Here is a 10,798-nt window from a genome sequence, read left to right on the forward strand (position 1 = left end):
CCATCAGGGCTAAGTCCCATCTCTGCCACATCCCAGTCTTAGAACAAGTCCTTGAACAAGCTGCCTAACCTCTGACTCTCAGTTTCTTGTCTGTAAAACAGGGCAGCACCACTATCACTTATAAGCCAATTCCTATTATAATTACATGAGATAATATATTTAAACTACCTAGTACACTGTTTGACTCATAATAGACACTGAAAATTGGTGCATCCACTCCGCTTCAAAAGAAAGAGCCATGTCATTCTCCCCTCCTGTGACCCTCTGCTTCCCTCCTAAATACTCACACCCTCCCTACCACCTACAGCACCTAGCGCAGGGCTGGGTGTACCAGGCTCTAAGTAAGTACTAATATTTGCTAATAAATGCAAAACAAAATGTTTGCTTTTTAATATTATCACAGGAAAGCACATACTGTGCACCTCAAGCAACATCTCGAATCTAGTGGCCTGTTCAGACTCATTAAATTCTTGTCATTACTGCATGGTCCTGCTGTTCTAACCCTGAAAATAGGTGCTCCTGTGCACATCTTCCCTGTGCATGGGACAAGAGGAGTCCTCGATGACCCCCATGATACTGAACACGAGCAGCAGCACAGAGGCCTGGGCTACATCCACAGGGACCTGCCCTCTTGTCATCTCCCTGAGGGACACCACCTGTGATCACTTCTACCAACATCCCCTGGGACACCTAGAATCACAACATGCAAAACACTTGGTAAATCCCCAAGACACCTTTCCCTGGCTTTTTAAGAGTCAAGTTTATGACTTGTCAGATAATATCTATATCTATATATATAAAAGCCTAAGCGACCGAATGACCAAATGACGGAACAACCGGTCGACCAGTTGCTATGATGCGCACTGACCATCGGGGGGCATTCGCTCAACACAGGAGCTGCCCCCTGGGGGTCAGTGAGCTCCCACAGCCAACCTCCCATGGCCGGCCAACCTCCCGTGACTGGCTGCCCCCCCTCCCCCACCGATGGCCCCGATCGCTGACCAGGCCAAGGGACCCAACCCGTGCATGAATTTGTGCACTGGGCCTCTAGTGATAAAATAAAAATTACAATATTGGCTATTTTTAGTAACATTTTAATGCCAAAATATATGGTGATGATTTTTTTTAAATGGGAACAGAACAGATGTAGCCTACCAGATACAGGTTCCCAAATGGCAGCCTTTTCGGTCCTCTATTCTTTTCCCTTTCATTCTCAAAGCCCTCAGCTCTTCCATGTCTTCAACAATCATATCCCAACCCTGACAGAGATGTACAGTGTTTTGGAAAGCACAGGAAAATTAATGTCTGACTCAGCTGGGCAGCGGAACCTGGGGGCGGGGGGCTCACAAAGAATACCCGAGCTGGTGTTTAAGGACTGGTAGGGTTTTCCTACAGGGAGGGGAGGGGTGATGGGCTGGGAGAAGGCAGTCCAGGCTGAGCACCTGAAGAACACAACATCCTTTGGGCCAAACGGAATGTAAGCAGACGGCAGGTGCTAAGGGACGGCAGTGGCTAAGTAAATCGGAGCGACATGTGCTGTGTTAGAAAAGTCTGAATGGGGCCTTTGAAAATTTCTACACAGGAAAATGGCATGAGAAGACCCATGTTTCAGAAAAACAACTGAGAGTTCGGTGTGACGGGCAGGAAGGGAGGCAGGGTGGTCTGTTAAGAGGCTTCTGCAAGAGGCCAGGCCAGGCCAGATGAGGGCCTGAACGGTGGCCGTGGAGAAGGAGAGAGGAGGCTATGCTGGGACCTGGGCACCTGCTCACTAGCGGGATGTGGTGTAAAAGAGAGGGAGGTGCACCCAGGCTCAGAGCAGCATCATTCACAGCAGCCGCAAGGTGGGAGCAACCCAAGTGTCCATCCACAGGTGAATGGATAAACAAAATGCGGCGCACACATACAATGGAATATGATTCTGCTTTAAAAGGGGAGGAAATCCCAACACGTTACCACGTGTGAACTTTAAAAACGTTATGGAAAGTGAAACAAACCAGTCGCAAAACGACAAATCCTGTATGATCTCACTTATATAAGGTACCTGGAGCAGTCCAAATTCAGAGAAAAGCAGATTTGTGGTTGCCAGGGACTGGGGAGAGGGTGAAATGGGAGTTATTATTATCAGGGATATACAGTTTCAGTCCTGAGATGAAAAGAGGTCTGGGGATGGATAGTGGTGATGGTTGCACAACAATGAGAATGTACTTAATACCACCCAACTGTATACTTAAAAATGGGTAAGATGGTCACTTTTGTGTGATGTGTATTTACACGGTTTTTTTAAAAGAGAGGGAGGGTCACTGGATGGCACTGTACTCCTCCCAGCGGGGGGGTGATGAATGACGGCAGGCGCTGGAGGTGAGCTCGGGGCCACAGGCAGCCGCAGGCAGGGAGCAGAAGCAGAATTCAGAACTGCACCTCCAGATTCAACACAAGCTGAGATCACAAACTTTCTCAGAAAGGCTCCCTGACAGGATCAGCAGCTTCGCTTACATCCCAGAACTTGAAAAATGAGACAACTTTAAAGGTAATTACTGCCAAAAAGAGATCACAAGTGACTTCTCGATTTTAGTTTGGAAAAGTGGGACTCTAGGGAAGTAGGGCAGACTACACTCACACATCAATTTCACTCCTTTATGAAACACAAATAAAACGACAGTAAAGGGATTTTTTGAAAACATAAACCACAGCAACAAAATCTGGAACGTGGACTGCAGATGGGTAAGTGCTAAAAAGACTGAGACAAGCCGACAAAGCTGGATTCCAAGCCCATGGCATAGAAAGCCAAGATAAAATCTCACTTACACCACAGAACTTCCAAAAGCCTCCAGAACGAACAGCCCCAGGTAACCCTAGAAGTTGGGGTAAAACAGGGACTAAAGGAAGGAGGAAGGGTTGGAAAGCTGTCTGGGAAGCAGTCACAGCCCCAGAGCGCTCCTCCAGGCCAACCAGTCCTTCCCACATCAACCAACTACTGGAGATTTCTTCTAAAGCAGGTAGGCACAAAGGACTCAGGTCTGCGGACACTGGGCTCAGTTAAGAATAAGGGCTCCATGCTGAATACACGGGGACTTGGAGATGTGGGTGTAATATATGTGTATCGGTCCAGATCTAGTTCGAAAAGACAGACCATTCTAGGTATTTCAGGCAGGAAGGGATTTAATGCAGGGAATTGGAGGCTTACAAAACCCTGGGAAGAGCTGTGAGAGCCAGGGGCAGAGAAACCACCACTCATGCTCAGGAAATGAGGAAGCACAAACATCACAAAAAAAACTGCACAGATGGCCGAAACCGGTTTGGTTCAGCGGATAGAGCGTCGGCCTGCGGACTGAAAGGTCCCAGGTTCGATTCCGGTCAAGGGCATGTACCTGGGTTGCGGGCACATCCCCAGTGGGAGATGTGCAGGAGGCAGCTGGTCGATGTTTCTCTCTCATCGATGTTTCTAACTCTCTATCTCTCTCCCTTCCTCTCTGTAAAAAATCAATAAAATATATTAAAAACAAAAAAAAAACTGCACAGATGATCCCAGCCTCCCCACGGAGGCTGCAAATTTTTCAAAAGGAGTCAAATTCTCTACATTTTAATTTGCTTCAAAAAGAATGTATGACCCCTGGCCGGGTAGTTCAGTTGGTTAGAGTGTCGTCCTGATACGCCAAGGTTGTGGGTTCGATCCTTAGTCATACAAGGAGCCACCAATGAATGCATAAATCCGTGGAACAGCAAATCAATGGGGGCTCTGAGTCCCACAGGAACTAGGAAGACCCCACCGTCTGCCACGTGCCACCGCTACAACAGCAATCGTGGCTTCTTCTCTTTACCTTCTGCATCTCTCACTGGCAGATTCAAAATCAAAACCCTTCTATCAAAGGTGTCTGGCTTCCCAGCCCCTGCAACACGGGAAAAAGCTTAACAAAGCAGGGATAGGGTTAAGAACCAGAAGAGACTATCCCACTAGGACCAGTATGCAGATGCTGAGCCATCCCCGTCTTCCTGTCTTCCTTCCATCCCCCTTCCCCTCGGCTCCGAGTGCTGCCAGACAGGCTTCCACCTCCCAGGCGAGAGATGGCGAAGTTCTCCTAACCAGTGGTCAAAGGGAAAAAATCATGATGCTCAAAGTTAAGGCTCCCCAAAGATACAGCCCAGCCAGATCACACTACAGTGAAGCTCACAGTCAACAGAAGAGAGAATTCTCACCTCTGAAAGAGCCAACAATTCCCAGTCCATGTAGCTGCAAATTTTTCAAAAGGAGTCAAATTCTCTACATTTTAATTTGCTTCAAAAAGAATGTACGACCCCTGGCCGGGTAGTTCAGTTGGTTAGAGTGTCGTCCTGATATGCCAAGGTTGTGGGTTCGATCCTTAGTCATACAAGGAGCCACCAATGAATGCATAAATCCGTGGAACAGCAAATCAATGTTTCTCTCTCTCTCCCTTCCTCTCTCTCTGAAAATCAATACATAAATTTTTTTAAAAAAAAGAATGTATGAGAAATAACATTTCTGGTTGAGCAAAGATTAGCAACCAATTATTCACTCACCACACATGTGAAAATTTGACCCATAAAAGTCAAAATGCAGGTGGGGTAGGTCACTGGAGGAACCAGTTGTAGTTTTCTTGCCTAAACTCTAGAACTTTGGTTTTCAAAGTATGACCTGGGAACCCTGTGATGCCCCCGAGAACCTTCAAGTAATCTGCAAGGTCAACCTGTTTTCATAAGGTGAATTTGTCTTTTTCAATCCCATTCTCTCATGAGCACACAGTGGCATTTTTCAAGTCATCATGACATATGATGACATCACCACTCGAATAGCTAATGGAATGGAAGCTGTTTTAAATTTTTCTGTCTTAATTTCTAGTATGGTAACTAACAATAGATAGAAACCACATAAAAGCTCTTAAGGATCCTCAAAAATATTTAAAAGTATAAATTGGGCCAAAGAGCTTGAGAATCATTGCTACAAAACAACTTTTTAGTTAGCTGCTTTAGCAGGGAACTTTATTTTTTTTTTTGGTTTGGTTTGGTTTGGTTAATACTCAGGATATTTTTTCCATTGATTTGAAAGAGAGTAGAAAGGAGGGAGGGTGGGAGGAGAGAAGGAAAGAGAGATGAGAGAAAGAGAGAAAGAGAGAGAGAGAGACCATGTGAGAGAGACACATGGGTTAGTTGCCTTCCTGCACACACCCTGACCAGGACCGGGTATCAAATCTGCAACCCAGGGACATGCCGTTCAAGGGGAATTGAACCCAAGACCCCTCAGTTCCAGGGCTGATGCTATAACCACTGAGCACACCAGCCAGGGCTGGGCAGGGAACTTTTGATGTGTGAAACCAATTAGGCTTAGTTTAGGTTTTCATCTTCAAAGGAAAAGAAAAATCTGTGCTTCCTAAATTTTACTTTACTATCTTATATCAGTTTTGTTTACCCACTAGGATGATGATTTTTCTGCATAGATCCTAAATTAAATTACTTTTTCTCCTCCGAGTAAGCACTGCCATGGCAAGTCTCATTGCCCAGAAGGCAGCATGCATAGCACAACAGTAAAAAGCACAGATTCCACAGGGACTCAAACAGAGACTTACACACCAACGATCATAGCAGCTTTATTCATCACAGCCAAAAGGTGGAAACAGCCCAAAGTCCACCAACAGAGGAATGCAGAAACAAGATGTGGCACACACGCACAGCAGAGTATTACTTGGCCTTAAAAAGGAAGGGAATTCTAATACACACTACAGCATGGATGAACCTTGAAGATATGCTAAGTGAAAAAAGCCAGACACAACAGGACAAATACTGTGGGATCCCACTTACATGAGGGGCCTAGAACAGAACGGTGGTTACAGGTGTGGTTGAAAGGGGCTTGTTATAAATAACAAATAACACCTTCTTGCCACTTATCACTAAGGAAATTCCAAGAGTTTTCAAGACTCTGTGCCAGGAACAAAGACCAAATATACGTTCCTTATAACAAATCAACAATATCACAGGAGGATTTACTGAGCCCCTAATATGAAGTTTTCCTACAAGTAGATGACCTCAAAGCCTTTCCCATGAGGCCGCGTCCACCAGAGTTTGGCAAAGACTCCCAGGGAAGCAGAGAACCAACAGGGACATCTCAGCATCACCCAGAGCTCTCAGAGCTTTGGAGAATGGGGGAAACTCCCTTTTACAAAACAGTGCTGATCGATGCTGGGAGGGAAGAAGAGGTGTGGGGGCACTCATTATGCTGCTCTCACATCCTCTCAGGCCACCTTTGTGGTGTAAGGCTGCTTGCCCAGCAGGTGTGACCTGCCTTCTTAGCCTCACTGCACCAGGATCTCCGCCTTCCCAGCTGCTGCCTGCTCAGCCCCTCCCGCACCAACACCCACCTGGAAGAGTGAGGGCGCTTCAGCTCTGGAGCACCCTTGACCAACGGGCCACGGGAGCCAGTGGATAAAACTCCCCGCTTCCGTGACCCAGGTGGAGGGTGAGGAGGTACATTCAACATTTTCCCAGAGTCCTCGCTTGGCTTAGGCACAAGTGTACACCGTGTAGCCGGCTCACTTATTCACTCTTGGATTGTCTTTCCTTCCTTCCCTTTGTCACTGTTCCCTTGGATGTTCTTCCACTTCTGTTCCCTGGGATACCTTTCCAAAATAAACTGCCTGGGCCTAAGCCCTGCTCTCAATCTTTCAGTTGAACCAGCTAAGACCAGGCTTAAGATAAGCTCTCCACCCCAGACAGGTGGGGAGGGGATATATAAACACAAGAGTGGCCCAGCTCCTCCCGTACCTGGGGCTTGGTATGAGGCTTCATACCTAGTCAACATTTTAAAACTACCAGCTAAATGGGTAACAAAATAATAATAATAATAATAATAATGACAAACTATGGAAGTCAGACTATAGCTTACTGCTGTGGTGATAACACAGATTCTAAGTAACAACAGAGGCTCCAGAGGAAAGGACCAAGTCTGAAGCAGAAAAGGAAAGGTGAGGAAGCCCCGAAAGACAATCAGGAGAGGAAAGTGGTCCTGGAAAAAGAAATGAATCTCATGCATTGAAGACCTAGAGACTGGCCCGCCGGGAGCTGGCAACCTGGAAGCTGAGGAGAGATGGGACAAAGCTCACTGCGGTGAAGGAGGGGCTCAACAGGACAGGGGACAGGAGGAGATTTTACACGGTGGTCCCTGAAGACCAATTTCCCCACTTAACCACATGAAACTTTCTGCAAAACCCCTGACAACCAAACACACACTCAGGCTTCCAACCATGATTGACTTTCTTAATCACTTGCTTACCTTTCTATAATGATTACCAACTGGCCAGGCACACTTAACATATTAATTTATTTAATCCACAAAACAACCCCATGAGGTAGGTTCTGTTATTGGCCCCATTTCACAGATGGAGAAAGTGAGGCAGATAGAAGTTACAGAGCTGGGTGACAGAGTTAGGATTCTGCCTGTCTGAATCCTATACCCCACAATCAATGAAGTTACCACATTCTACATAATCCCCATGATTCCTTTCCCAAAGTTTCCGATATGTTGTGTCCTTACCATTTTCAGAACCTATAACTACATGTAATTCATACATTTCCTAGAATGGTGAGTATTCATTAAGTTCCTGGTATTTATACCAGATGCTGGGCAGGCTACTGAGGACACAAAGATGCACATCCCCACCCTCCAGGAAGGTCACATTACAGATCTTGCAAGGTGAGCCAAGCCATGGAGAGGTGAACCTACAGGTTGAGGTAGCAAAGTGGGTCTGGGATGAAACCAAATTAGCAGATGAAAAAACAAATTCTCACTCACCCCAGAAGAACTGTTACTGAGCACCTGCTTTGCACTAAGCCCTAGAAGGTGAGAAGAAAGAAAGGATAGGGCCTGGCCAATGTGGCTCAGTGGTTGAGCATCGACCCATAAACCAGGAGGACATGGTTCCATTCCCAGTTGTGGGCTCGATCCCCAGTAGGGGACATACAGGAGGCAGCCAATTGATGATTCTCTCTCATCATTAATGTTTCTAACTCTCTCTCCTTCTCCCTTCCTCTCTCTGAAATCAATAAAAACATATTAAAAAAAAAAGAATGGAAGGACAGGGATACTAAAATGAGTAATCATACCATCCCACTCAATACTCACACCCCAAAATGGTGAAGCACAGCAAAGGTAGATACATAATAAAAGTTTACCAATTCAGTCTTCCTCTAACAGCAATGCACATCACATTACTGTAAGTAGCTTTCCATAACTGACTACATGTACATAGATCCTGTTCTAGGTATTCAAGGACCCCATCTTCTACTCACTTCTTGTGAAATCAATATTTTCCTTCCAAATACAGTACAAGCAAATAAGAAAATAATGTTCACACTCTGTGTGTTTACACATGTGATTTACCTTGTTTGGAATGTTGGTCTCCTTTATTTCTATCCATCTTTATCTATGACCTTTTTCAAAAGGTTCCAAAGCAAGGATTACTTTTTTTTTTAATCAAATGATTTTTTGGTCTTTTCTCTACAACAGTCCTATAATACTTGCGGGTTAAAGTTTCTGGTGTGTTTGGCACCGAGGCATTTTGCTCTGTATCATTTTTACAGCCATGCCTATATGAGGTGGCACATAGTAGGTGCTCAAGAAACCTTGCCTGGTTCGTGATGAAGTGCTAAGTAACTGCCATAGGGGAAGATCTCACATTATCATGCACCGTGCTTTAGTCAAACTTGTTATAAAATCCTCTTTCTCTTCCTCCATGAAACAGAAAATGAAATATACTGATTCATCGGCCTTGTAAATAAGCCCAGTCTTCCCCAAGGAATGAATGAAATCATCATTTTACATCGGACAAGATGCTTCTAGAACGGTGTTTGGCACACAGTAAGCTCCCAATAACTATCTGTAGACGTGAATTTAAATCGTCAGCTTTCTCACACCTGCTATACACTATATAATGAGGTAAAGGTCACCAATGAAAAATTTGTTAAAAAAATTTGAAGATCAACCCAGACCAAACACAGAAAAAGCAGTTTTACGCAGCTGACATGTTGTGCTCTCCTCAACGACTTTTTCAGGCCACTGTTTTCTTCCTGGACGTCCCACTCTGTCAGTTACTTAAGTGAAGACCATCCTTCTGCACCCTTAGGAGCTATTGGTGGGAACCTGCCCAGCACTGGACACAAAATCTGAAATTTTCAAATCCTTTGTGGATAACAGAATTGAATGCCACTGCTGACAATCACTTTAAATAGTGGGAACGTGATTAAACACAACCATTTCATTCCACTTTACACAGAACTTTTCAAAAGAAAAAAAAATAAGTAGTTAACAAATAAGTGAGATTTTTATCCCCCAAATGATCTGGAATTAGCATAAAAGGAAAACTAAATGTCACAGCGAGTCTATGAACGCTGGTGCTCCACTGTATACCAACCAAAGTGCTTTGAAATCAGCCAAGTAACCCACAAGATACTGTGGAACATGTGCCACTCATTGGGTGGTTGTTGTCTTTTCTCCAACAACACTCTACAGAATATGAATAAAATGTGTTAGACTCTTGTGAAACCTGCCTCCAATCCAGGCACCTCCCAGTTGCCCTGGGATCTGCGGGGTGACACATGAGATCTAAAGTGGGAGGATAAAAATAACCTGGTCCTCAGAAAGACATGATAGACGCCAGACAGCTGAGTCACTTTGAAGCCCATTTTGACTCCTGGAAGGGACAGTCGCCCTCCTTTCCCTTCTCACACACACACAGACATACAACCTGGTGAAAACCACCATCGGTGTCCTGGGTGGAAGGCAGGCATCCGTCTTTACTTCCCCCTCCAGCCTCTGAGGTCACGATTCGAGATTGAACTTTTAATAATTTATACGAGTGCATTTCAGTCCAAGTGACTCACTTAAAGGGAAAGAGGAGAGGTCTAAGACAACCATAACAATCCAGGAGATTTCCCTATTTCTGCCGCCCAGGTAGAGGTGCCAGAGGTTTCTTCTGACATTCTTACGGAAAGAAAAGGAGTGCGGAGAAATGGAAAGTGGAGGCAGCAAAGCTCCAAGGGGAAATTGGGGTTGTCCAGGAGTGGGAATCCCTGGGCAAAGCAAAGGGTCCAAGAGAAAGGCTATGGGTGTCCAAGGGGATCCATCCGTCCACCTACGCGCCCTGCGCTCTCGCCTCCAGGAGGACGCAAACCCTCTGCACCGTGCAGTCCCGGATCAGGGGGCTCTTTCCACTCGATCTTCCAAACGCTGGCGGAGTTGGGGACAGGGCTGGTGGGGACCTGAGGCCCTTGCCAGCCTCGGAAGGGCTGGCGGAAGCAGAACCCCCCGGGCGACCCCCACTTCGGGCTGCAGGCAAGCGGCCCAGTCCCCCAGCAGGCACGCAGTCGGCGCTCGCCCGAACTGCGGGACCCCAGAGCCAACTCCGCCGCCCGGAGCAGGAGATCCCGCGGCCACTGCGCATCTTCCCCGCCCCGCTTCACGTGCCGCCCAGCTCCCCGGCTCGCAGCCGCGCAGGCCGCCGGCACCGCCACCTCCCCCGGGCGCCGGCAGCGCAGCCCAGCCCCACTCACCGGCGAGTCGTAGGAGAAGGCGCATTCGGTCTTGTAGACCCTGTCCCCGGACCTGGGCACGCGGATCGTGGGCATGTGGGGCACCAGCAGCTCGCCGATGTCCCCTGCAGCCATCTTCCTGCTGCCGCTGCCGCCCGGCACGCCGAACAGGGCGCCCCGGCGCTGCATGGCCGCGGCGCGCACCGAGCCGAGCGGAGCCGAGCGGAGTTGGGTCTGCCCGCGGCGGCGGCGGGCTGCGCGGGCG

The 10,798-nt window shown here is 47.1% G+C and overlaps 1 protein-coding gene across 2 annotated transcripts in view; it reads right to left on the bottom strand.

Moving 5' to 3' along the window:
* The window catches only part of USP13 (ubiquitin specific peptidase 13), a 109,355-nt gene extending 98,574 nt beyond the window's left edge, over window positions 1-10,781 (bottom strand). For both annotated transcript variants that reach the window (XR_002828243.1, XM_006084891.3), the window contains exon 1: window positions 10,555-10,781. Coding sequence is in view for 1 of the 2 variants with exons in the window: in XM_006084891.3 (XP_006084953.1) it covers window positions 10,555-10,722 (168 nt within the window). In the remaining variant the exon portion in view is untranslated. The remainder of the gene's footprint in view (window positions 1-10,554) is intronic.
* Window positions 10,782-10,798: the final 17 nt, after the last annotated feature.

This window comes from Myotis lucifugus, unplaced genomic scaffold (assembly GCF_000147115.1).
Source record: "Myotis lucifugus unplaced genomic scaffold, Myoluc2.0 scaffold_14, whole genome shotgun sequence".
Taxonomy (NCBI): domain Eukaryota; kingdom Metazoa; phylum Chordata; class Mammalia; order Chiroptera; family Vespertilionidae; genus Myotis; species Myotis lucifugus.